This window comes from Capra hircus, chromosome 22 (assembly GCF_001704415.2).
Source record: "Capra hircus breed San Clemente chromosome 22, ASM170441v1, whole genome shotgun sequence".
NCBI classification, from domain to species: domain Eukaryota; kingdom Metazoa; phylum Chordata; class Mammalia; order Artiodactyla; family Bovidae; genus Capra; species Capra hircus.
In genome coordinates this window covers 59,729,174-59,756,063 of record NC_030829.1, presented here as the reverse complement: position 1 = coordinate 59,756,063, position 26,890 = coordinate 59,729,174, and the positions used below count along the sequence as shown (strand labels likewise).

At 58.8% G+C, this 26,890-nt stretch overlaps 2 protein-coding genes across 7 annotated transcripts in view; one reads left to right on the top strand and one right to left on the bottom strand.

The window, feature by feature from the left end:
* Positions 13,364-18,106, top strand: ABTB1 (ankyrin repeat and BTB domain containing 1; the record flags this gene model as incomplete). The annotated part of the gene is given in 11 exon segments (XM_018067059.1): positions 13,364-13,426; positions 13,865-13,920; positions 14,625-14,769; positions 14,859-15,018; positions 15,086-15,131; positions 15,417-15,512; positions 15,603-15,721; positions 15,917-16,012; positions 16,088-16,255; positions 16,682-16,882; positions 16,948-18,106. Coding segments are annotated over 11 exon segments (1,357 nt in total), but the record flags the coding sequence as incomplete, so codon positions are not given.
* Positions 23,328-26,890, bottom strand: part of MGLL (monoglyceride lipase) — an 87,873-nt gene continuing 84,310 nt past the window's right edge. For all 6 annotated transcript variants that reach the window (XM_018067058.1, XM_018067056.1, XM_018067052.1 and 3 more), the window contains one exon: positions 23,328-25,445. In XM_018067058.1, coding sequence (XP_017922547.1) covers positions 25,320-25,445 — 126 coding nt within the window. In that variant the 3' untranslated portion in view covers positions 23,328-25,319. The remainder of the gene's footprint in view (positions 25,446-26,890) is intronic.

Below are 26,890 nucleotides of genomic sequence, written 5' to 3'. Positions count from 1 at the left end.
GTCCTTCCCTCAGGAGGGCTGTCCAGGTTCAGCATTTGGGCCCCCAAACCACTCTGCAGCCCAGAACTCTGCCCTCTGCCCCCTTCCCCCTGCGTGGACCCTCAGCCGGAACCCCAGGGTCCCCGCCCCCACGCCCAGGCTCCCGGGCCCGCCCCGCCTCTTCTAGCTCTGATAGGTGCTTGGAAACCATGCCCTCCGGTGCTTAGGGGCCGTGGCGTCCAATGAGCCCTGCTGTGCCCGCCGCCCAGATACCTTCCAGATCTGCTGTGACAGATGGGGCGCACGGGCCATTCTTAGTAAACGTGTGATAATGGGCGTCTTACATTCAAAGAAACGATGCTGTGCTGCCAGCTGGGTTCATGCTTCACTCGTTAGAAAGACCCAGCCTCGCTCACATGCGTACACTTCCATCTCATTTTCGAATTTGTTACCGAAAGTTTTTCATGTTATTATTTCCTACTCTGTTGATTATCTGTGCTATCCCACTTTTCTTTCTCAATATTTCATATATTAAAAGAAGAAACCTTAATGTAGGTCTCTTGGTTTTATTGAACCCACTGTTCACTCAGCAATTCTCTTGCGTCTTCTGAAGGCGCTCTCTGCTCCCCGTACTCACTGTGGGCTGATTGTTTCATAACCCCATGTAGGTGGCGCTCGCTCAAGTCATTTTTAGCCTTCATTCTTTTCTAATATAATTTTTAATGCTGTAAAATGTTCTTTAAATGTATCACTTGAGATGTATTCCATAGTAATATGTGATGTTTTATTTCTGTATCTTCTAAAACAATTCTTACTAAGGGGAAAATCAAGTAAATATTATTTGTCTTCTTTCTGCCAGCAGACAAACCAGAATCTTCTTCATGGTTGTGCCTCATAGGTCTGTCTATAATCCTCCAATTACTGTTCTGTTCACCACAGGTGTTACAATGGAGGACTAATGAAAATGAAAACAATATTCATATAAGGCAACTCGAAGGTTAAGTGGAAGTTACTCACTTAGAATATCATAGACTGTCGTATGTGTGCTTACCATTGAAGCTACACTTTCTCAGGCAGCGTTTTGTACAACATCAGTCTCTGAAACAGAAGTATTTTTCTTTACTGATTCCTAGAGAAATCATTAAAAGTGCATTTTGAAGGGGGTAAAAATGAAACGCTCAAGTTGCTTGATACAGTTTTGGAATCTGGAATAATCGCTATGTTAGAAGGTTGTTAAGCTTGAAGAACCCACGTCTCCTGGGACCTGAGGGTGATGGTGTTCAGTCCTAGCTCTGGAAGCGGTTTCTTTGTCACGCGTGGAGGTCACGCCTTCTGCTCCTCATGGTGCCCCAGCCCTGGGCTCTGGACGATGCTTCTACAGAGGGTGCACGTGCCTCACTCTCGCCTGGCTGAGGTGTCTCTTAGACGGGATGCAGACAGTGACTTTCTCTTTTTGCACTGGTTGCAAAGTCTGGACAAATCTGAGGCACCTCTGGTGACGGGTGCCCAGGGGACCGGCCCCTCGGGAGGCCACAGGGGGTGGGCGTGGCCTCAGGTAGCTAGGCTGCTAGGCCACTTGTCCCAGTGTCCTAGGGACCAGCCTGGACTGGGTTGTCACCACCGTCCACCCCAGGTACATTGATGCCCAGAGAACAGCAAATGTCGCCTGCCATCTGGGCCAGGGCCCTCGGTGGAGTGGCTTGTCGGGGGCTGCGGGCCACAGAGACCCACAGCTCCTCCACACCCCACACCCCCATGGTTTCCTTGCCCCGCTTCCTGTTTGTGTTTGGAGAATTTCAATGGTAGGAGTAACAGGAAGAATGGACGCCCATGTACCCTCCACCTTCGTGGATTGTTCCTCCTGTGAATTCTTTAATTTCTGTCTCTAGTCACATAGATATTCTTACAAGTGATGTCCCCTGGGTCTGTTCCTCAGTCCCCCTCTCAGTCTGTCCTTTCCCCACTAATCTGGTAACGGTGTCACAGTAAATTACGGATGCCTGACCCTTCCTCGTTCGTCTCTACAGAATGAGGGCGCTGTCCTGCACGGCCGGGCCGTCATCGCTCCTGACAGTACGCAGTCTGCAGAGCGTACATGCATTCCCAGCTGGCCTTAGAGTGTGGGTTTTCCTTAAGTGTTCAAAAGTGTGTGTTTTTAAATTTTTTTCAATTTAATTTTCTTACTTTAAAATTTTATTTTTGCCTAACAGTGTATTTTATACCTGGCTTTTTTGGGGGGAAGGGATTAGGGTAGATCATATGGTCATTTGCCATATTTGGAGAAGTGAGAGTTCCTCACTTTTCCCTTGGGTTGGGGCTGTGCTCTTTGAGTGCGCATGTTTATAGAGAGTTCTTTATATATTCCACAGAAAAGTCTTTTGCTAGATGCAAGTGCTGGTTAAATATTCTCCGTGGCTTTCTCCCCTTTGGCTGCCCTGGGTTCGTTGCTGTGCGGGCTTTGTCTAGCCGCAGCTTGCAGGGGCTTCTTTTCCTTGCAGTGCAGGAGCTTCTCATCGCTGCGCCTCTTCTTTCTACGGGGCGCGAGCTCGAGGGCGTGTGGGCTTCCGTCGCTCAGTAGCTGCGGTGAACGGGCTTAGCTGTCGTGGGATCTTCCCAGAGCAGGGACCAGACCCGTGTCTCCTGCAGTGACAGGCAGATTCCTTACCACTGAGCCACCAGGAAAGCCCTCTTTGTGGTTTTTTAAATGGTGTCTGTTGGTGAACAGAAGTTTTTCATTTTATAGAAGTCTGATTTGTCAATATTTTTTATTAGTGCTTTTCAATCTGTTTAAAATTATTAAGCCTGTTTAATTCTTTGTCTGCTTCCAAGTCATGAACATATTCTCATATTTTTTTCTTGGAGTTTTATTGTATCACCTTTCATGTTTCCATCTCAAATTAATTTTTTGAACATACTAACTCTCAGCTTTTGGCACAGCATATGCTGTATTTTAGTAAACGTTTCTGTGTACTTAAAAAAATTCTTCAATTGTTTGGTATAATATGCTACATATGTCAATTAGGTCAAGTCAGATCATTATTTTGTTCACATCTTCTATTTTTTCATGTCTTCTTGTTCTATTACTTATTGAGAGAATTTAAATCTATGGTTTTGCAATTTTCTATTTTTCCTTTTAGTTCTGTCAATTGTTGCTTTATATTTTAAAAATATGTTATTATGTGTTTTATTGTCTGGACTATTTGTCCCTTTTATTCTTATAGAGTGTTGCACTTGACGTTGTTCAATGCTTCTTGCATTAGAGTCTGCTTTGTCTGGGGATTTACCTGCTCTTTTTTTTCGTGTTTGCTTTACTTGCACTTTGCGCTGTTATATTCAAGTGTGCTTCCTGAGAGCTTGTTTGGAGGTTCTAGCAGGGGAGCGTATACTCGTATACGCTTGACGGGAGTCTGGTCCTCCTCTGTTGGGAATGGTCATCCTCTTTGGCCGAGTGAGCAGCTTCAGGAGGGACACAGATGGGGCGGTGAGGGAGGGTGGGGACATGCACCTGCCCAGCCAGATCAGCTGAGTCAACCCTGCGGTCACTGGGGTGGCAGCTGCTGCAACCAGATCGCCCTCACGTCCTCAGAAAGCTTTGACCCCAGGCTCGTGGTCTCTTTTAGCTGGATTGTTTAGTCCATATGCATTTACCGTGGCCCCTCATGCAGCTGCCCTTGCCCACCATCCCACTGCGCTCTCTTGGCCCATACCTCCTCCTGCGCCTGTTTAAAAAATCTCTCCACTGTATCTCGTTATTACCTTTAAATTATACTTCAGTGTATCATTCTTTTGGCGGTTACTCTAAAGATTAAAATACAGACCCTCCATTGATCACTGTCTACTTGGTACAAGTATTTGCACCAGTTTCCAAACCATGCAGTCCAACTCCAGTCTCCCACTTCTCCCTTGCGGGCTGCTGTTAGCTGCTGTAATGTACTCTGCACTCTACGTCTCTGTTATAAACTTGACAAGACAGCGTCAATTGCTTAGCCCTAAATAATCACTATTTTTACGTTTTCCATTTGTCTCCCGTGCCTGATCCTTTCCTTCCCGAAGCTCCACGCCTGCAACTGGCATCGTTTTTCTCTCCTTCTGTGTCTCTTTGGCTTCGGGCTCTTGTGAATTACTCGCTCAGCTTACGTTTGCCTGGAGAATGTCTTCTTTTGGTCCTTCACTTTTAAGGGACATTTTGCCAACCCTTTTTTCTAAGTTGGCAGTTATTTTTTTCTTTAGAAAGTAAAGCATCCCTTCATTTCATTTTCTAGTGGGAGTCGAAGTCAGAGGGAAGACTTGGACACATTGGACAACTTTGAGAGCAAAGCACGTGGACACCCACACTGAGATACTTACTACAGTTAGTTTCTGTTATGGATTGTAACCTGATTCCCCTGCTGGAGAATGTGGCCTGTAGTAAACCAATTCTTCAAAATTTATTGTTGTAAACCCAGTAAAGTTTGTGGACTTACTCTCATGCGCACACGGTGAAGCAGAGCTCCATGTGTGTCCGTCAGATCACACTTGCTGAGTGTGTGGCTCACTTCTACATCCTTGGCTAATCTTTGGTTTGCCTGATCTCTTGTTTTCTTAGAGAGGCATGCATTGAGCATATAGGCTTTATCAAGTTCAGCATTATTCCTTGCCATTCTATTTTTCTGAGAGTTCTAACACTTCAGAATATACTGAAATCTTATCAAACCCTTTCTCTGTAATCTGCCAAGTACAATTTTGTGTAATCGTTAAGGTAGTCATTTTTTGTCTTCTGTAGCCTAACAATGTAGTGAATTATTTCATGTGGAAAATTATCTTTGCATTGCTGGGGTAAAGTACATCTAGTCATAGGTTTTCTCCTGTAAGACATTTTACATTTGGTTTGTTCCTGTGCTATTTAGGATATTTTACATGATGGGGAAATAACCTAGATGTGTTTTCTTGTGTTGACTTTACCAGTTCTGAATATAAGGTAATAATAGCTTCCAAAAATTAATTTCAAAATTGTCCTCCTTTAAAGAAAGATTCTGGAGTGTTCTTATGAAGAAGTTTGGGAAATTCATCTGTAAAACTGTCTGTGCCCGGGGCTCTTTAGTAGTAAGGGTGCCATCATTTTGCTTATGACACTTACTTACATGTTGCAGTTCTTTGCTTTTGTAGTTCTGTGTTTTGCTTACATATATCTTCTCTCATCTTTCTTAGTCTTCCCAATGTGTTGTGTATTTTTAAAAAAACAAATACTGTTTTGGTTTTTCACCTTTTAAAATCACTTCATTATTCTATGTTTGTGGATTTTGTCTTTGTATCTTTTTCTTTCATTTTGTGTCCTTGGGTTTCTTCTGCGGCTGCCTTTCTAACTTCCCCTGGAGCTCTCGGTCTCCGTGATGAACCGGAAGTGATACGCGTGTCTCAGAATTCCTCTTTAGAGGTGTCTCGATGACTGGGCAGCTGCTGCATTTGCTATATCTGTTCTGCATGGTGGAGAGGTCCTCCTGCCCGGTCAGGGGCCAGCTTCCATGGCTTAGCCCACCCCGTGCAGGGATGTCTGGGTGGACATTCAGACACTCAGTCCCGACCTCTGGCCATTCTTATGCCAACTTGGAAGGCTTTCCGCGTTCCTGTATGCAGTGTGTTATTTTAAATTTGCTCTTGTTACCTCAACTAGTGTATTTTTTAAGGAAGTGTCACATATTAAGTATAATCACTAAAGTACTTGAGAATTTGGTGCCTCTCGCCATACACTGAATATAAACTAGATGTAATGAGGTAGAACAACATGATGAAGCTGGCTGACATCACTGTCTCTGCATGACGTCACTGTCACCACCCCCGCTGCCCACCAGCCTGTCTTCGTGAGTGAGAGAGACGTCAGGATGGGCATTCGGGCCGTCCACCCTGCCCCTGGCTCGCTCTCTGGTGTCCCGAGGACACTGCTGTCTGCGACCCTAGTGTTGCAGAGCCTGGGCTGGTGGAGGCTGCACCTCGGATGCTGGACGTAGGAACCCGCTTCTGCCATCCCCCCGCCCCGGCTCCTCACGCGCAGTTCACGCTCCGTCTGGTGCACAGAGCTTGGAAATGGAGCTGGAATGCGGCCCTGGGAGCCCCCGTGTGCCTCCGCTCCAGCTTCTGACGTGGGTTCCCCCTCCTGCTCTGTCTCCTGCGGGACCCCGAGGCTGGCTGGCCCTCGTTAGTCTTTGTTTCTTGTTGGTTATTGCTCAGTCGTGTCCAACTCTTCGCAACCCTATGGACTGTAGCCCGCCAGGCTCCTCTGTCCATGAGATTCTCCCGGCAAGAACACTGGAGTGGGATTCCATGACCTCCATGATCTTCCAGGGGATCGTCCCAACCCAGGGATCGAACCCACGTCTCTTGCGTTGGCAAGCAGATTCTTTATCACTGAGCCCCCCTAGAAGTATGGCCCTCACTAGAGCAACCCCCAAACATGACACCCCTTGTTGGTCACTTCCACTCACTGTGACTGATGCCTGCCTGGGCCAGCCCTGCCCTACTGTGAGATTCAGAGTGGGGACAAGCTGAGGTCCCGTGTCCTTCCCTGCTCTGGGCTGCCCCAGAGACCGAGTCTCCTGGCTCACCTCCCCGGAGGGTCAGCAATGGGCCATGCTGGGGAGACTGGAGGCTGGGGAGGTGGGAGAAGCAGCCTGACTCCCTCTCTGCCCCCCGCCACCCCTGCTCCCCTGGGCTGCCCTGCCGAGGCCGGGTCCCCTCTGATGTCCTGAATCTCAGGCCGGAACATCCCCTCCTCCCATCACAGCGCTGAGACTTCCTGCTGGTGGCTCATTGTCCCACAGCTTCTCAGCGCCTCCCGAGTGCCCAGTGCCCAGAACTAGGCCCCTCAGACCCCAGGTTACAGGACCTCCAGGGCTTGTGTCCTATAGGACAGGCTGAGGGCCTGGATGGGGTCCTTGCAGGCTGAGGCACCTTGGGAAGGTGAGGAGGGAGCTTCAGAGCCCCACCTTGACTGCCTGCTGGTCACCATTCCCTGCGCTGGGGGCGCTGGGGGCCTGGGTCCGGCTGCCCCAGCAGCCTCTGGAGGCGTGCCCCCTCGCACACTGGCTCATCGCTCATCTCCAGCGTGGACAGCGTGGCTCATGGGGTCACTCAGTGAGCAGATAGGCCCACGGGTCGGCTGGATCACCAAGGCTTGGGGCCGGGCCCCTGACACCTGTGTGTCGAGCTCTGCATGTGCCTGTCGAGGCCTCGACCACCTCAGGCCACAGGCCACTACACGGTGGGCAGTGTGAGTGCTTCTGCTGGGCGGCCGGTGCTCCCAGTGGTCTGACTGTGCCCCGAGGTGCTCGGTGTCGGCCAGGGCAGGTGCTGGAGAAACCTGAGGGACACAGCTGACTTGGATCAGCACCCTCTGCAGAGCTTTACGTGGGTCAGGAAGTCAGGTGGGAAACCGAGGCCCAGAAGTGTCAGGACCTGCCCACTACATGCCAGGAAGTGCTGGAACCAGGCTTCAAACCCACGGTCACCATACTCACCCAGGGCTCTGGTCGGTTATCATCCCCACCTGACCTGTTGGTCTGAAAGGGGACGTCTTCTCAATCAATGCAGGACTGAGTCATTGGCAGAAGACCATTTATCTTGGACTTAAGGGGAGTGTTTCCAGTGTATTTACTTTTTTAAAAAAAATATTTTTTGTTGAAGGATAATTGCTTTACAATATTGTGTTGCTTTCTGCCATACATCAGCGTGAATCAGCCATGGTGTACATATGTCCCCTCCCTCTTGAACCTCCCTCCCACCCCTCTGGGTTGTCACAGAGCTCTGAGTTGAGTTTCCTGAGTCATACGGCAAATTCCCACCAACTGTCTTATTTTACATATGGCAGTGTAAGCTTTCACTATATGCTCTCCATCTGTCCCAGCCTCTCCTTCCTTCCCCCCAACCACGTCCATAAGTTTGTTCTTTCTCTGTCTCCACTGCTGCCCTGCAAATGTTCATCCATACCATCTCTAGATTCCATATTATGCGTTAATATATGACATTTGTTTCTCTCTTTCTGACTTACTTTGCTCTGTATAAAGGTCTCTAGGTTCATCCACCTCGTTAGAACTGACTCACTTGCGTTCCTTTTTATGGCCGAGTAATGTTCCTTTGTATATATACCACGGCTTTTCTAATCCATCCATCCATCAATGCACATCTAGGTTGCTTCCACGTCGTGGCTGTTGTAAATAGTGCTGCAAAGAACATCAGGGACGTGTGTCTTTTTCAATTTTGGTTTTCCTCAGGGAGGCCTGTCATGCTGCAGTCCATGGGGTCGCAAAGACTTGGACACAACTTGGTGACTGAACAACAGGGTATAAGCCTACTAGTAGGCTTGCTGGGCCATATGGTAGTTTCTTTCCTAGTTTTTAAAGGACTCTCCATACTGTCTTCCATAGTGTCTGTACCAATTTACATTCCCACCAACAGTGCAAGAGGGTCTGTCTTTCTCCACACCCTCTCCAGAAATTATTATTTGTGGGTTTCTTGATGATAGCCATTCTGTCTGGCCATTCTGAGTCTCTTGATGAAAGTGAAAGAGGAGAGTGAAAAAGTTGGCTTAAAACTCAACATTCAAAAAACTAAGATCACGGCATCCGGTCCCATCACTTCATAGCAAATAGATGGGGAAACAATGGAAACAGTGACAGACTTTGTTTTGCAGGGCTCCAAAATCACTGCAGATGATGACTGCAGCCATGAAATTAAAAGATGCTAGTTCCTTGCAAGAAAAGCTATAACAAACCTAGACAACATATTAAAAATCAGAGACATTACTTTGCCAACAAAGGTCCATCTAGTCAAAGTTATGGTTTTTCCAGTAGTCATGTATCAGTGTGAGAGTTGGACTATAAAAAAAAGCTGAGCGCCAATAAATTGATGCTTTTAAGCTGTGGTGTTGGAGAAGACTCTTGAGAGTCCCTTGGACTGCAAAGAGATCAAACCAGTCTGTCCTAAAGGAAATCAGTCCTGAATATTCACTGGAAGAACTGATGCTGAAGCTGAAACTCCAATCCTTTGGCCACCTGATGTGAAGAACTGATTCACTGGGATAGACCCTGATGCTGGGAAAGATTGAAGGCAGGAGGAGAAGAGGGCGACAGAGGATGCGATGGTTGGATGGCATCACTGATTCAATGGACATGCGTTTGAGCAAGTTCCCGGAGTTGGTGATGGACAGGGAAGCCTGGCGTGCTGCAGTCCATTGGGGTCACAAAGAATCAGACACAACTCAGCTACTGAACTGAACTAAAAAGGAGCGATATTGAGCAGCAGGGGCAGGGCCCCAGGGGGAGGCAGCAGGTAAGCAGTAAGTACAGGAAGCATGGGACAAAGGCTGGGCTCAGGCTGCCTCTCGGGGCTCAGAAGGAACACAGCTGATGGAGAAGGAATATTTGAAGAAACGGTGACCACAGTTCTCCAGAATTAAAACTTAAAAGATTGAAAATCACCAGAAAGAACAGAAGGAAGCCCCTGCCCTCTACTCACGTGATGAGACTTATCATCCTCAGTAGAAAGAAACCTCTGAACCTCGCGGTATATTTGCATCTCTGAAATAAAGGGTTAGCTTTCCACTCCTGGGAATGAAATTACATACTCCTCAAATTACCCTTTGAATTAACGCAAATCTTGAAATTCTTAGAATTAAAGGAAAGCGCTCTACATACAAAGTTACAGGATACGGCAAAAGGGTGCCCCGAGGGTGAGACACTGATCAGAAACCAGGGGTGTTGAGAGGGAAAAAGCTCAGCGTCCAGGTTGGGAAAGTGGGGCACAGAGGAATGTGAATCTGGGGAAGCGACGAGAAGGACATCCGGACGACCACAGAAACGGGGCTGCCAACACGTGTCGTCGTTCGGTCTTCGCAAGTGGAGAGCTGGTCCTGAGAGGGTAGTTCAGACACCTTGAGATGAGAAGGACGGGGAAAACGGTGTGTTTCCAACTAGACTGTGAGCAGGAAAGATGCCGGCCACTCCGCTTACCACCCCCGGTCCCCCTCAGGACGCGCCCGGTGGTCCTGCTGGAGCGCGACACGGGAACAGCCTGGGAGCTACACAGACACGCGGACACACAGACAGGAAGGCTCTGAGGAGGAGGAGGCACGTGGGCGAGGCCCTGGGCTGAGAACCGCATGGCGGTGGGCTCCCTCGCGGACCTCAGACCCGCTCTGAGAGAGGCCAGCCCCCAGAGATGCGGACGGGGTGAGCAAACCACCCAGGAAGCTGCAGGAAACGCCGCCGTCTCCAGGCAGAGGCCCCGGAGGGGGCAGCCCAGGGAAACAGCAGACCGGATGGAGAGCACCCGGCCCATCGCTCCGCAGCGGCCTGTGGCAGGGGGCGGGGGCGGGGGCGGGGCGCGGGGCAGGGCGGGGCGGGGGCGGGGCGGGGCGGGGCGGGGCGGGGCGGGGCGGGGCGGGGCGGGGCGGGCGGGGCGGGGCGGGGGCGGGGCGGGGCGGGGCGGGGCGGGGCGGGGGGCGGGCGGGGCGGGCGGGGGCGGGGCGGGGCGGGGCGGGGGCGGGGCGGGGCGGTTCTCGCTTCGCTAGGGGGCAGCCTCCCCCACCGCTCCCTCAGCCCCGTCCCGCTGAGAGGGGAGCCCGGCAGCCAGCAGGCCCCAGCCACAGGCCTCCGGAAGCCGTGTCCAAAGTCCCGCCTCCCGCCTCCCTGGCCTCTCTGCTCCGTCTCTGCAACTTCCTGGGAGTCTGTGATTTCAAAATTTTTTAAAAATCACTGATTATCACTTCAAGCTGTATCTCTCAGGGCTCCATACCCTTGTACACGCAGGAGAGGATATACGTCATCATGTCGTCGACAGCTGGGTGACGTCCCAGGACGCGTGACGTCAGCAGACATCACACAGTCGTGAAGAAGTTAGGATTCGAGGGTAAGGTTGGAGCCATTTCCTTTGGAAATACAGGAAGTGGTAGACGGAGGGCACACCCCACTGTGTTCAGCGCACTTTCAGCCGTGCAAACACACCCTGTGTTTCTGGGCAGAAAAAGCTCGCTTCCAGGCTTCAGTACCTGTCAGTGATTTCCACCTCTGCGAGCCCTGGGCTCCTGAGGCCAGTGAATTGGGGCAGCTTCCTGTCGGGGGTGGTGGGGAGCCCAGGGTTCCAGCCCTTAGCTGCAGCGGGCCCCACCCCAGACAGAAGCCAACTGCCCTCTCACCACGCCGTGCCCATCAGAACAGCCCCCGGACCTCTCAGACGTTCTCCAGGGATGCACGTCAGTTCCGTGAAGCACAGCCTCCAGAGAGGACCCTCCCCCCAACCTGCGGACAGCGCTGCCCGCGGTCCTCGCCCGTGGTGGCCGATTTCCCGCCCGGGTCCCCTGGACTCCCTGCCCGCACCACTACTTCCCTGGACGTTCCGGTAGACCAACCCTTGCTACACCCTCTGGCCTGCTCCTCTCCCCCGTTTCTCACGACTCTGCAGCTGGGCCGGCCATGTCTTCACCACCCCTCCTGCCTGTTATGCACCGAGCCCGTATCTCCGAACCGACCGAGAGAGCAAGTCCACCACAGTAATGCAAAGGCAAGAAGGGAGCTTATTCCTAGCGCGCTTAGGGCCCAAGTCTCTTCCAGGACAGTGGAATCCGACAAGAGCCCCGAACAAAGAAGTATGGCGGCTTATATACAGGCCAGTTCTTTGTCTCAGTTACAGGAGTAGCTGGCATTACATGATTGGTGAGGCAGGATGAGCGCATATCCTGTCTCTCTGGTAAACATGACTCAGGTCCTAGAGCCCGTCGTTTGGTCCCTAACATTCCCCGCTGTCCTTAGATCATATAGAGGAATCTTCCTCTCGGTCCTGAGACACAGTTTGATATTGTTGCCGAAGCACAAACAGCTGTACTGTATTTATGCGTTCCTTTACAAAGGCTAGAAGTCTATTGATAATACACAAAGGTAAGCATCAGTAGAAGTATTAGCAGGGGTCCCAGCAAGGTGGAGATTAGGGTGGTCAACCAAGGGGATTGTTGAAACCAAGACTCAACCCATCCTTGTTGGAGCCTCACGTTCTTGTTTACGTTGGGCTAGTCCCTCTCTTACTTTGGCCATAGATTCTCTAACTATTCCTGTGTGATCAGCATAAAAACAACACTCTTCTCCTAGGGCCAGCACAGAGTCCCCCCTGTTGCAGAAAGAGCAGATCTAATCCTCTTCTGTTTTGCAGAACTACTTCAGATAGGGAAGTTAAAGATGATTCTAAATAACTAATAGGTTGCTCTATACGGGTGATGTCCTCATCTATGGCTGCTGTCAGGGAGTTAAATCCTTGGCTTTGCAGGGACAAAGCTGTTATTCCTGTTCCGGCCCCGGCTATTCCAAGACTGAACATAGTTGCTATGGTTATGGCAGTAAGAGGTTCCCTCTTGACTTTGTAAGTTCTTTCTTGACGATTTAGTCAATTTTTGGGCCAGTAATCATATATTGTTTCCTCTGGTCGGTACAGAATCTTTGGCACGACTGCTACCATAACACAGAATTCCTCTTTGGGGTCAAAGATTGAGCCTGTGTAAGCATGGAGTCAGCCCCGTGTGTGAACAGACCCACCATCCTCCCATCCGTGGTATTAGCCACCTGGCTATGGGCAAGTCCGTAGGCTCAATGACATGTGCCACACAGTGGAGACCTCTCTGATAATACCTTGCCCATACATAACCCTTTTCCCCACACTTCTCTCATTGTAAGGCCTACTTTTCGTTCTCCCCATCGACATTGGGAGGATCGGTGCTGTTGGCCAGGTCGTAAGAGGCCTTGAGGCCTACTGCCTCGTAATAAGGGGGAATTAAGTTTAACATAACCAACAGGATTTAGTTGCCTCAGGATGGGTTTGATTTAAGGTAGCATAAGCTGCCTTACTAATTTCCATAGTGGATCTGTTTGTCCAAGTTTAGCCAAGGGGGCCCGCCTCTGGGTCTTTGTTTGTCCCTGGGATGTAGGTAGGAAGGTTGTCGGGTAGAGAGTTGCATGGACCTGTTCANNTTTACGTAGCCTCCAAAGCCTGGTGCTCTTCAGAACACACTGGGTCCCTCCCGCCTGGGCATGTGCCGAGGCCTCCAGCATCCTCAGTGGTCGCCCCTACCCCCGCCCGTCTGCCGCCCTGTCTCCTGACGCCCACCTTAGGGAGTCTCCCGTTCTTCCCTCCCACGCCTCCGGGACCCTGCAGGCCTCCTGCTGGGCGGCCCCTCCCAGCGCTGTCAGCGGGTGGTCAGCCTCTCCAGCGCCCAGGCCCCTGACGCCCACGCTCCCACGTCCACACCCTGTCCTGGCTGCTTGGCCTTCAGCGCCTGTCCTGCGCTGTCTCTGCCTCACCTGCCCTCACTAGAGGAGGCTTCCCTCCTTCCCCTCCCGCAGGTCTTCTCTAACCCCGTCCCCCCTGCCAGGTATCTGCTGGAGCAGCGAGAAGTGGAGGTGAACGTGCGGGACAAGTGGGACAGCACCCCCCTGTGAGTGCCGGGCAGGGCGGAGTGGGGCAGCACCCCCCTGTGAGTGCCGGGCAGGGCGGAGTGGGGCAGCACCCCCTGTGAGTGCCGGGCAGGGCGGAGTGGGGCAGCACCCCTCTGTGAGTGCCGTGCAGGGGGGAGTGGGACAGCACCCCCCTGTGAGTGCCGGGCAGGGGCAGCATGTGGGCGGCAGGCAGCACCCCCTGTGAGTGCCGGGCAGGGCGGAGTGGGGCAGCACCCCCTGTGAGTGCCGGGCAGGGGGGAGTGGGGCAGCACCCCTCTGTGAGTGCCGGGCAGGGGGGAGTGGGGCAGCACCCCCCTGTGAGTGCCGGGCAGGGGGGAGTGGGGCAGCACCCCCCTGTGAGTGCCGGGCAGGGAGGGAGTGAGGGGAGCGGGGTGGCGGCCTGTGGGCCTGACGGCGCCCTCGCCCCATCCCCTCAGGTACTACGCCTGCCTCTGTGGGCACGAGGAGCTGGTGCTCTACCTGCTGGCCAACGGTGAGTGCAGGGTGGGCGGTGGGCGCATTCCTGCACCCCCTTAGGGGTGCTCCCAGAACCCGTCCCCCGACATCCATCTCCAGGGCCCAGCTCAGCATCTGCCCAGCGCCCGGGAGGCCAGTCTGACCTGCGTGAAGTCCCACAGGGCCTCCCAGCCGCGCCTCCCGCAAGCTGGAGAGCCTGGCTGCGTCCGAGCGGCCCCGTGGAGTGTGCCCCTCTGCCCCCGGCCAGCCCCGCCGGCACCACTGCTCTTCCTCGGCGCCTGGGCACAGGCCGTTCCCTCTGCTCGGACGGCGCTTTCCCGGGGGCGCGCCTGGCTCAGCTGCCGGCTCCTTGTCTGCCCTGGTGCCCCCACCGCACCCCTGTGGCAGCTGCAGCAGAGCCACCCTTCACCTTCCCAGCTTTCTTCAGAGCCCCTGAAGCCAACTGTGTGTGTCTTCCTGCCCCTGGGAGCCCAGTTTTCTGCGGACAGGGGACCGTCTGTCTGTGGTGTGTCCCCGGGGCCCAGCATAGGTCAGGCCGGCCTCCAAGGTGTCTGTGTGCCCGGTGGCGTGTGCCCAGGGCCTGGCGGGGAGGGTGCTGGGGCAGGGCGGTCCCGGGGCCCCGTGTGTGTGTCTGTGTGTGTGGGAGGGCGAGCACCTCCCCGTCCCCAGCTGTGGTGGGCAGCCCTAGGCCCCGCTGACAGGCAGCTCTGCTGCCCTCAGGAGCCCGCTGCGAGGCCAACACCTTCGACGGTGAGCGCTGCCTCTACGGCGCGCAGAGCGACGCCATCCGCCGGGCGCTGCGTGACTATAGGCAGGTGACGGCCTCCTTCCGGCGGCGGGACCTCTACTATAGCTTCCTGCTGCGGTGAGCCGGCCTGCCGGGGCCTGCGCCGGGGAGGGCTCTCCTGCTGCACGGGACTCTGGGCACACTGCTGAGCCCCCCGCGGCCCACAGGCTCCTGGAGCAGGGCCTCCACAGCGACGTGGCCTTCGTGGTGCACGGCAAGTCCTTCCGGGCGCATCGCGGCGTTCTGGGCGCACGCAGCACCTACTTCGCCCACATGCTCGACACCAAGTGGAAGGGCAAGAGCATGGTGGTCCTCAGGCACCCCCTGGTGCGTCAGCGGGCGCTGGGGGAGGCGCGTGTGGTGTGGCCATCTCTGACCCTGTCTCTGCCCACAGATCAACCCCGTGGCCTTCGGGGCGCTGTTGCAGTACCTGTATACAGGTGAGCCGCGCTCGGTGGGCAGGGGCTGCGGCACCAGACATGGCCTTGGGGCCGCCGTTTCCCTCTTGGGCTCGTCTGCTATGGTGGGACGGTGCAGCTGCCTCCTCGGTCGGCTTGTCCACCCATGGTCTGAGGTCCTCTTGCTGTCCTGGGGCCTGAGAGCTCAGACAGCGGCCCTGTAGCCCAGTGGTTGGGCAGATGGACCACCCGCCTCCTGGGGGTTCGGGGGGCAGCCGAGGGCTTCCTCAGTCCCTGAGTCTCCCCCCGCACTGTCCCTGCACCCAGGCTGCCTGGACGTCGGCGTGGAGCATGTCAGCGACTGTGAGCGCCTGGCCCGGCAGTGCCAGCTGTGGGGCCTGCTCGGTGCCCTGGAGGCCAAGTGTGAGTGGGGCCGTCCCGGCCTCAGGCCCTGGGCTCGGGCGGGCGCCTGCAGGCGGCCCACTCCCTGAAGCGGCACGCTCTTCCCCGCAGTGGCCTCCAAGCCGGGTGTGTGCATGAAGGTGCTGACTATCGAGCCCCCCCAGGCGGACCCCCAGCTGCGGGAGGACCTGGCCCTGCTGGCTGACTGCGCCCTGCCCCCTGAGCTCCGGGTAAGGCCCCGCCCTGGGCTGCAGGTTAGGCCCAGAGCCTGGCGCTTCCCTTTTCTGAGCCCCTCTCTCGCTCTGTCGGCTCTCGTGTCTAACTCGACCCCTGGAACAGCGTCACCTTCCAGGGTGAGCTAGGATGGGCCCGGGCCAGGCTGCTCTCCCTCGCGCCTGCCCTGAGCCTGCCCCGCCTCCCCCCAGGGCGACCTCGGGGAGCTGCCCTTCCCCTGCGCCGGCCTCAGCAGCTGCCCCGACGTCTGCTTCCGCGTGGGCAGCTACGACTTCCTCTGCCACAAGGTAGGCGGCTTCGCCCGCAGACGCGCGTCCAGCCCTGCTCCCGGGGCAGCCCTGCCTGAGCCCAGCCTCCCGCAGGCCTTCTTCTGTGGCCGCAGCGAGTACTTCCGGGCCTTGCTGGACGACCACTTCCAGGAGAGCGAGCAGCTGGAGGCCTCAGGCGGCCTCCCGGCCGTCACCCTGCACAGCGTCTCGCCTGAGGTCTTCACACACGTGCTGTACTACGTGTACAGCGACCACACCGAGGTGCGTCATACGTCCGACCAGCGAGGGGAGCGTGTGCCCGTGTGGACTGCGCCTCCAGCCAGAGTGTGCTGGGGACCCCAGGATGCCTTCAGCTACCCCGAAGGCAGCCGGCGTGTGTGCGGTCCCTGTCATAGAGACCCCAAGAAACAGCGGCTGAGGAGGAGGGCTTCTCTCTCCCTTCTCTGCGGTGATGTCCAGGGCAGGGATAGCACCCAGCTGGGGGGGCTCAGTGGGGCAGAGCACCCTCCGTAGGCTCCCGTCACGGCCACTGCTGGACGAGGGGACGCCTGAGTGGGGGCCTGCCCCACAGCAGCAGGCGCGGGTCTCAGGGTCGTGTGGGTCTCAGGGCCGAGCCGGCGTGTGCCGTGAGCCCCAGGGGCCCGCCTTCAGTCTCCAGGTGCCCTTCCTCACCCTCCGTCGTTGCAGCTGCCGCCAGAGTTGGCCTACGACGTGCTGAGCATGGCCGACATGTATCTGCTGCCGGGCCTGAAGCAGCTGTGTGGCCGCAGCCTGGCCCAGCTGCTGGATGAGGACAGTGTGGTGGGGGTGTGGCGTGTGGCCAAGCTGTTCGGCCTGGCGCGCCTGGAGGACCAGTGTACCAAGTACATGGCCAGGGTCATCGAGAAGGTGAGTGTGGGCCCCGGGTGGCCGGGCCTGGGCGGCGGACGGACCCTGATCCAGCCTGTCCACAGCTGGTGCATCAGGAGGACTTCGTGGAGGCCGTGCGGGAGGAGGCCGCGGCCGTGGCCGGCCGGCAGGAGACGGACTCCATCCCACTGGTGGACGACATCCGATTCCACATGGGCAGCCTGGTGCAGACCCGCCACGCCATGGAGCAGGCCGCACAGCGCCTGCGGGTGCTGGAGGAGCTGCTGGTGTCCATCGGCCTGGACTGCTGACCGCCACACGGGGCTGTCAGGGAGCCGGGGGCGTCCCGGTGGCTGCAGCGGCTCTCTCCACTCTGCTTGGGGCCCCAGGAGGTTCGCCTGGGGATGAGGCCTTTCTCAGCACAAACCAGCCCCCGAGCTCTGGGGCTGGGCACCACTCAGGGCATCCTGGGGTGAGGGTCTCTAAGGGCCTTCCTCCTTCAGCCCCCGCCCCTCCTGCCATGTCTCCCTGGGGGAGCTGGCTTATTTGCACAGAGCCGCCACGAGGGGGCCACAGTGTCAGCATGGCAGTAAAGCTTGACTTCACTGTGGGAGCTTGTGTGCCAGGACGGGGTAGGGGGCCTCATCGACAAGAGATGGTGTTGGCTGGCGCCCTGAGACCTGCCTGCCGGGACCGGCCCCCTGCCAGGCAGGCTCCTCTTGCTGAGGGCAGCCTGTCCCCCACCCTCGGGGGCCAGGGCAGCCTGTCCCCCACCCTCGGGGGCCAGGACAGGTTTGGAGGAGCCAGCAGTTGCTTCCCCGGCAACGAGGCAAGCCGTCTGCGGTCTGGTACACACTTAGTGAGCCCCGCTGTTCTTACTGCCGTGGGGCTAAGGACAGAAGTCACTGTCTGTGTGACCTCAGCCTGGAGCCCAGCTCCCCATGCCTGCTTCTAAGCGAACGCTCGAATCAGTGTTCAGGCGTTACTGGTGAAAATGATCCGTGCATTCTATCCCAAGCCTAGACCCCAGCAGTGTTCACATCTGGGGAAGTAGACCAACCACCAAGGAAAAACGCAGCAACAGGAGAAGTTCTCGGTAACACGGAGTGTAGGAGCAGCTTGTGGCCCCCAGGAGACGGCCTGACAGCACGGACGCTGCCCCGTCATCCCGGGGGCACCAGAGCACAGCCACGGCCGATGTTTCTGTGTGGATTGTCGGCATTTGGGTCCCTAATGACATTAAAATATCGCTTATTTTGATTACCTAGGTTTTTGGTGCTCCTAAGTTAAGTGCCCAAGGCAAGAGCTTCACTGGCCTCACCCTAGTTCTGGCCCTAACCCCAGAATAGTTTTTGCCCTTCTATAATAGCCTTCCCACCCGCAGGAGCGAAGGCTCTGGATGTGTGCTTTGTTTCACCTGGGAAACTGCCTAGCCTTCAGGGCCGGGTCTCCCTGCAGCAGGCTGAGGAGGGGCTGGGGGCGGCAGAAAGCTGGGCGTGCAGTCCCAGGGCTGGAGCCGCCCGCCTTCCTGGAGCAGAAGTTCTGAGGGCATCAGCGGCTCTCACCTGGGTAAGGTCTGAGCCGCAGCCTTAGGTGGGGACTGATGAGGGAGAAGCTTCTGGAAGCCTGGCTGCATGTCCCATTGGGACCTGTGCCGCGGCAGCTGGGCCCTGGGCTAGAGCCGCAGCGCCGCCAGCCCCCGACCCCAACGCTGGTGTGCGTCCCGGGGTCCTGAGGGGCCCCTGCAGGAGTGGGGTCCACCCACTGAGTCTCACCTGCCCTTGCCGTGTGTGTGGGGGCGGGGGGGGGGCGGGGGTGGCGCCACCAGCCCCCCACGCTGGTGTGCGTCCTGAGGGGCCCCGGGGTGCGTGGGCTCAGCCCACAGCCTCGGCGGGAACTCTTCCTGAAGGCGGAACATGCGCAGCTGGGCACGTGGCTCAGCCCTCTCCACCTGTGGGTCTCGGACCCTTGTGTGCTCTTCTCGAGGCCTCTCAGTCTCTGCAGCAGCTGCCGGGCGGGCTCTGAGGGTCTCTCCTGGCACCGCAGCCCCAGTCGGGGCCCCGCCTCGCCCCCCACCTGCTCACCTGCGTGTCGGCCTCTGCGGGTGGATGCAGCCCGGGTCTCCCTCCCGCAGAGCCTCAGGCGCACGCCTGGCTCCTCCCCCAGCTCCCCTGCCCTCAGCTGCGGCCAGGCCCGCAGGGGACGGCTCTGGCCTAGAGCCTGCAAAGCCGCCTTTCCTCTCTGCTCTCCCTGCCGGCCGGGAGTACGCCTTGGCAGGAGCAGGAGCTGACACCTTGGTGCACGGGCAGGAAGCCCCGCACTTCAGGCAGGGCCGTGAGGGCAGGGGAGACAGGTGCGGCTGCCCCCCAGCCTGCCTCGCCCCCAAGCTTGCCCCCTCGGGGGCTGCGTCCGCCCCGGGCTCCAGACGCTCCAGCCAGGGCCGTGGGCGCCGCCCAGCGGCTGGTCTCGGCGTTGCAGCCCCTGGCTGCACTGCCTCACACACCCCCTCCGGCGCCCACTCTGTTCTCGCCTGGTGCTCCATCGGCTTTTCCTGCCCTGCTGCCCTTGGGCAAGCCGTGCCACCCCACCCGGTCCTGGGAGCAGCCCCCATGACCACGGGGCACAGGCCACGTGACAGCCCTTGGCAGGAGCGTCCGAGGGGTGGGGACAGCCCAGGAAGACTCCTCACGACCCACACCCCAGGGAAGCATTTCCGTATGCTGAACAGGGATTAGTGGCCACAGCATCTCCCAGAGTAGACAGGCCTGAAGCCAGTGCTGGCTGCCGCACCAAAGGAAAGTAAGCAAGCAACGGGAGCAGAGCCGCGGATACGGGCCTCCTGCCTCAGCCCTGACTGCCGACCGGAAGGGCGACCCGCTCCATCGCGCTCAGGGGAGCGGGTCGGCCGTCCTTCAGGTCTACACGCCACGTGGGGCGGGGGGGCCTCTGCCCGGGGGCAAGGCCAGCTCTGGACTCCCACGGGACCTGCCCCACGGCGAGAACGGCATCAGACGTCGTCTCAGGACATCCAAGGCTGCAGCGTGGAGACGGCCTGGGCCCACCTCCTCCCACGAGCGCGCCGGCCGTCTGCGGCGAAGACCAAAGCCTACCTGTGATGACCTACCGCTGATGACATGAAGAAGGAACCACAGCGAGACGGCGGAGCCCCCCACCCTGGGGGAGGTGACGCTGCAGAGCGTCCCCCGGGAGTGAGCGCTGGGCGCCCACCCTGCGCCCCATGCGGGGGTGTGACCCTGGGGCCCCCAGAGCATCTGGCTGTGAAGGCGTGAGGCAGAGACCCACAGACTCACTCACATAGCCGCACAGAACCTCACGCAGGCCGAGCCGGGCAGGAGCCTGGGCCGGACCTACCTGCTGCCCACGGAGCGTCTCCTGGAGAGAGAGGGCGGCTGGGGCTCGCCTGGACACACTGGCCCCGTGAACACAGCCGCTGGGCTGAGATCCAGGCCCGTCAGACCCAGAGCCTGGAGACTCAGTCACACAGCCCCGGGGCAGGGTCACAGCCCCAGCCGGCAGCAGACAAGCCGCCTTGAGACCCCCCTTAACCCCCCTGGTGGACACAGCCCTGCCCACCAGACGGCCAGGACACAGCACCGTCCACCCATGGGGCTGGGCGGGCCGCCCTCCAGGGAGGCTGCTAGGCCAGCCTCGCCCGCCAGAGGGGGACACGGACACAGAAAGCAGGGTCTAAACTGGACAGCTCCATGTGGAAGAAATGAGAACATCCTCCTCCACCACCACACACACACACAGACTCGGTGGGTCACAGACCTGCTTATAAGGCTGGCAACTGTGAAACTGCTAGAGGGAAGCAGGCAGAACTCCCTCTGACATGAATCACAGCAGCATCTTCTTGGGTCCATTGCCTGGAGTAATGAAAATAAAAATAAACGGGACTTTCTTTTGCACAGAAAAGGAAGCCGTGACAGGAACAGGCAACCCACAGAGTGGGAGGAAAGACTCGCAAGCGATACGACTGGCAGGGGGTCAGCCTCCACACTGCACACGCGGCTCCTAGAGCTCAGTGTCAGAGCAGCAAGCAGCCATAAAAACGGGCAGGAGGTCTACGCAGACGTTTCCCCAACGAAGACAGGCAGGCAGACAGGCAAGAGGCACGGGGGGAGCTGCTCAGCATCACGGCTATTAGAGATGCGAGTCAGAGCTGCAGGGAGGCGTCGCCTCACACTCGCCAGGATGGCCGTCATCAGGAAGTCCAGAAACGGTAGACGCTGGAGAGAGAGGGGAGAAAGGGAGCCCACCTCCACTGCTGGTGGAAATGTAAACTGGTGCAGCCACTCCAGAGAACAGTGTGAAAGTTCCTTAAAAAACCAACCGTAGAGTTACCGTATGACTCGGCAGTCCCACTCTTGGGCACCATCTAGAGAAAACCACAGTCTGAAACGTGCAGCCCAGGCTTCACAGCGGCCCTGCTAACAACAGCCAAGGCTAGAAACGAGGCGTCAGCCGAGGAGTGGATGCAGACGACGCGCACACGCGTTCTGCCGCGGAGAGCGGCTCAGCCGAAAGCACCACGCTGTCTGCAGCAACACGGGTGGGCGTGGAGACTGCCAGGTCACACAAAGACACCAATCACTTCTGCATGAAATCTTTAAAAAATGATACAGATGGACAAAATACAGACTCAGATTTAAAAGACATGGTTATCAACGGGGAACGCGGGGAGGGATAGATTAGGGGTTAGGATGAACAGATTCACGACTCACACAAAAGCCAACAAGGACCTCGTGGTGCTGCTCAGAACTCGGCAAGAACCTGCACAGCAAAGGGGTCCGAGGAAGCAAGGGCGTCTGCAGGTGTGAGACCGGATCACTCGGCTGCGCCCCTGAAGCGCAGCCCTGAATCGGTTACGTGCTGTGCTGCCGTCTCAGCTGTGTCTGACTCTGCGACCCCACGGACTGTAGCCCACCGGACTCCTCTGTCCAGGGGATTCCCCTGGCAAGAATACTGGAGTGGGTAGCCATGCCCTTCTCCAGGGGATCTTCCCGATCCAGGGATCGAACCCACATCTCAGGTCTCCTGAACTGGCAGGTGGGTTCTTCACCACTAGCGCCGCCTGGGAAGCCAAAACACCATCAGTTCAGTTGCTCAGCCGTGTCCAACTCTGCGACCCCGAGGACTACAGAGGCAGGCACGACTGAGCGGCTGAACTCATAGGGTTTTTGGCAAAAGCTATGTTCCCATGTAAAATAAAAATCACAAAAAGGAAACCGTAGTCCCGCACCCCCAGACCTGGCCCACCCAGAGCAGAGCAGACCCAGATGACCCCCCACTCCCGGGACCAGCTGGGCCCCAGCCCTGCACACTAGCAGCCAACGCAAGCTTCGGGATCCCCCAGGCCTCCCACCTGTCAGGAGCCGCGCCCCCCACCAGTGGTCCCCCACTCCAGGACCAGCTTCGCCTGCCTGCAGGGGGCACCACCACCCCAGGCCTGGCTTCCCCACCAGGGGGTGGGCGCAGCCCAGACTTCTGGGCCGACTCTGCCCCCAGTGAGCTGGCACCAGCCGGGGGCCCTAGGATCCTGGAAGCGGCCGCCACGTGACCAGATCCCGCTCGCAAGCAGCTTCGACACGGGGCAGGGGCCGGGCCACCCCCCAGCCCACCAGAGCCCCCGTCAGCGCCCGGGGAGGGGGGACGCCCAGGACGCTCCCACCTCACCCAGGTCAAGAGATGGAAAACAGCACCCGACAGGAGGGGCTGGCAGACGAGCCGGCAGAGGAGCACGCCCCAGACGAGCAGGGCAGACCCAGCCGCAGACCCGAGTGATGCGGGACCGGCCGCCCGCCGCAGGAGTTCAGAGCGGTGACTGCGGGTGGCCCGGGACTCGGGGCAGAGAGACGCGCAGGGCGGTTGAGACTTTCAGGACAGCAGCAGCGCAGTAAACCCAGGGCCCTTGGAGGGACGGCCTTGGGTGGGGGCGCGGGTGTCCGCCGTGAAGTGGGCCTGCACCCACGACCCCAACACCGGGTTCCGGCCCAGACAGCACCTCTCCCCAGCTCTCAGCAATACTGGCCCTGGACCCAGGGACCAGACCTTTATGAAGACCCAGTTCCCGCAGCTCAGTTCCAGAGGGCACAGGGCTCTGAGGGTCCCCCGAAGGCTGGCCTTGGGCCGACAGGCTTGGAGGGTTGGGGCCGGAAGAGCCACCGTCCAAGTCCCCAGACACTCACCCTGGCCACCCTGCGGGACAGGAGGTGGGCGGGGTCGGGCCTAGGGCTGGAGGGAGCCCGTCGGCAGGACACGCCTGGGGCTCGGGGGACAGGATGCAGGCGGACGTGCAGATCGCTGCCTCAGCCGCGGGGGAGCTGGGGTGGGCGAGGCAGCGGGACAGCCCCAGGTCGGGGGACCAGGGCGTCTTCCTAACCCATCAGGAGTCGGGGGCCCACAGAGTGTGGTCAGCCAGGAGGCCGCCCGGAGTAGATCAGACAGACAGGCAGACGACAGCGTCAGAAACCGTGGTTTATTAGGGTTAGCTGTGTGGCCCTGCACTATCTGTTACCCAACACACAGGGCCTCACTGACAGCGGACGGGGAGGCAGGCGGCTGAGCCGTGGGGATGACAGCAAGCCAGGAAACTGTGTGGAGTCGCTGTGGTCCTACGGGGGGTGTCAGTGGTCGGTGAGGGGGGTGGGGGCCTGTGGGGTGTCTGAGCACCAGGGCCGAGGGGGCGCCGGGGTCAGCACCCCGTCCCCACCAAGAGTGGGCCCAGGGGGCCGCGGGCAGCATCTCCTGGAAAGCCCTTCCGCACAGAACCACTTCCTGTGGCCCAGGCGGCCTGAGTGACGGGTCCACATGGGCTCGGCTGCCTGCCTCTCCCTGGCCTCGGTGCTCCGCCCGCCTCAGGGCCAGGCCTGTGCACACCCGGCTCCCCTGCACCGCTGAGGGCCAGGCGGGCACGGCCCAGGGGCTCCGGGTTCAGCATGGCAGGCGACCGACTGAGCACTCGCTGGTACTGCCAGGACGGGGCCCCAGACACGGCCACCTGCACCCTGACCATGGAGGGCGTGCCCTGGCCCGCCCCGGTGAGGAAAACAGTCCCGGATCTGAGGAACATCTTTCAAATGGGGCGACTCTTTGACCAGATCGCTGAAGACGGCTGAATGTGCACCTCTGAAAGCTTTCAAAGAACATAAGTCCGTGCGTTGATAGACTCCTGGTCAGACCACGTGCCTGCCCGGCACTTGGCGTGGGAAGCGGCCCGCCGTGGTGACACGCTTCCGCATGAGGCGCAGCGGTGGCTGGGTGTGGGCTGGTGCATGGCGTCTCTACGGCTCCTTGGTGCAGGAGGGCAGCGGGCGGAGCCCCCGGGGCGTCTTCTACATTTTTTTTCCTCCTCCAAAGAGAAACAGGGCGACGAAGCCGCTCTCCGTGGGGACCTGGCCGGTCCCCCCATGAGCCCATGGGGCTCCTTCACTGGGGGGCCTGCTCTGGCTCAGCGTGCGGTGGGGGGCCCTGGAATGGAGGCGGGAGACCTCCCCAGAAGAGCAGGGCGCAGCGGGGCAGCAGCTCCCGACACTGGAGGACTGGGGTGAGCCCCACCCAGCCCTATATCCAGGGGCCGCGCCTTCCCCTCCTGGGGCGCAGTGCCCCCACCACGCTCACACGGACACTGAAAGCACCCCCTTGGTGGCAGGGCCCCGATTACCACACCAGCCAGAACAGGGAGGGGTGGGGGGCATAGGCGGGGCACCAGTGAGGGGCAGCTGCGGGGGCCCCAATCACCCTTCCTGCTGGGGCCTCAGGCAGGGCACGACCTGGGACCGGCTCCGGCCCCTGGAAGTGGCTCCACCGTCAAGACCCCTGCCTCCCACCTACGGTCTCCGTGTCTGAACAGACGTCCAGCACAGTGGCCCTCCGAGCGTCGGGTAAGCAGTCGGAGCAGCGGCCGCCCCCATGCTCCCAGGAGGGGCGTGGGGGGGCCCCCTTCCCACGCCCAGGCCCCCGCCCCCCAGCCCAGCCCGGCCCCCAGGGCTCACAGAGCCGACACAGGCCAGTGTAGGCCCGCGGGCACTTCCCAGCCTCTGCAGGCATGCAAGTCAGCCTGGGCAGTGGACCCGCCCCGCGTCCCATGGCCAGAGGGGCACAGCCAGGGTGCGGGGTGGCAGGAGGGCACCCTCCAGTTATTGCTGGGGTTGGGGGGGTGGTCCTGGGACCCTGCAGGGCAGGAGAGGCGGGGCAGGGCTCCGTGTGGCCTCAGGCCTTCCAGCACGTTCTCTGGAAAGTGCCGTGAGCTCTAGTTTTTGCATAAAGCGTCCACCGTTTAAGGCAGATGCTGTGGTGGACAGCCTGACAGGTGGTGAGACTGTCTGAGTCAGCGGTGCTAGGGGTTCCTCCAATCTGTGGGGGGTGTGTGTGTGTCTCAGCCACGTCTGAGAAGCCAGCCCCTGCCCTTCCTCTGCCCGCCTGCTGACAGTGGCCCCGCAGCTGGCCGGGGGGCTCAGGGTGGGCACCCTGCTCCCGCCACCGCTGTCCTTTGCGAGACCCACGTGTTTATCTCCCGGAAGACGGAGCTGGTCACCTCGGGAAGCTCTTTGTGGAGGATGTGGTAGGCACCTTCATAAATCTGCAACCAGGAGAGATGGGCGGTCAGGACCACAGCGGGTGGCGAGGCCCCCAGAGAGGACCCCTGCCCTGTGCCAGGGCTGGTCAGCGGGCAGTCTGCAGACGGACGTCCCTCCTCGGTCGCAGGCCCTTTCCTTAAACACCGTCCCCCCGCCACCCCGCCCTGTCTGTGCTCGTCTCCCCGCGGGACCCCAGCCTCCCCCACGCGGTGGTCCTGGCAGCACGCGGCACCCCGAGCTGCAGGCTGGCTGTGGGATTGGGGGGGCTCTGGCCTCCTCCCTTCACGCCTCCCAGAACCCCGTCCAGGCCCCCGGCTGTAGGAGCCGCCCGTGGTCGACGCCTCAGAATCTACATCTCCAGTCCCACCTCCTTCCGGACTCTCCACGTGTGTAACCAGCAGCCTCCTTGCCATTCCCGGCAATTTCTAACAGGCGTCTCCACATTCCTTTCGCTGACCGCACTAAAATCACGTGACAGGAAACTGACCACCGTGACCGCCGCTGCGTGTGCGGCTGGGGGCGCGCGGCATCCCAGGCGGCTCTGCAGCACGCTCGTCGTGACAGCGAAAGCCTGGCCCCGCCACACGCCCGCTCCACGCCCTGCTTCCTGCCCCTGGAGACAGCGCGCTACTTTCTCTTCCTTCTTTCTCCTGGCCAAGCTACATGGCTTCTGAGCTCTCAGCTCTGCGACCAGGGCCCCGGCAGCTGAAAGCACCGAGTCCCAACCACAGGGCCACAGCGGATTCCCTCTGCTGTCTACCGTGATGACTTTCATCAGCTCTGCTCGTTTCCTGGGGGTGGAATGCGCTCTTGTGAGCGGCTCGTTTCACTGAGCACAGCCCTCCTCCAGGCGCGTCCATGCACGTGGCACCAGGAAGCTATCAGAAACCCCCCCACCCCCACCCGCCCGCTTTCCGAGGCTGAGTAATGTCCTGCTGTCGGGATGGACCCCACTGGGCTCTTCGGGCCCGCGTCCATCTCGGGGCTGCCGTGAGCACGGGGGTGTAGACCTCTGAGCCCCCGCTTTCAGTCCTCTGTCCAGGTTTCAGGAGTATCAGAACAGGACTTGCGGTCCCCAGGGCCACCTCCCCCAGATACCATCTCCTTCCAGCCCGCCCCCATCCCAGGCTCATCTGAATCCCCCTCTGCCCACCGGCTGGCCAGGGCTGACCCTCGCAGCAGAGCTGGGGAGGGGGCGGGCAGGCAGAGGACTCAGGGCAGAGCAGAGCTACAACCCCGGCCCCCGCAGCAGGCGCGGCACCGCAGGGACCGCCTTTGTGCCCGTGGCCCAGCAGGCAGCCCCAGATCGGGCACCCATGTGGCCGTGCCCGAGGGGAGGGTGCCAGGGTGGGAGCCACGCACACGTGTCCTGAGGCTTGTCTGCCCCACCGACCGCCCAGAGTCCCCTTCAGGCTTGGCCACCACTCAGTGCGGACACAGCCTGTGG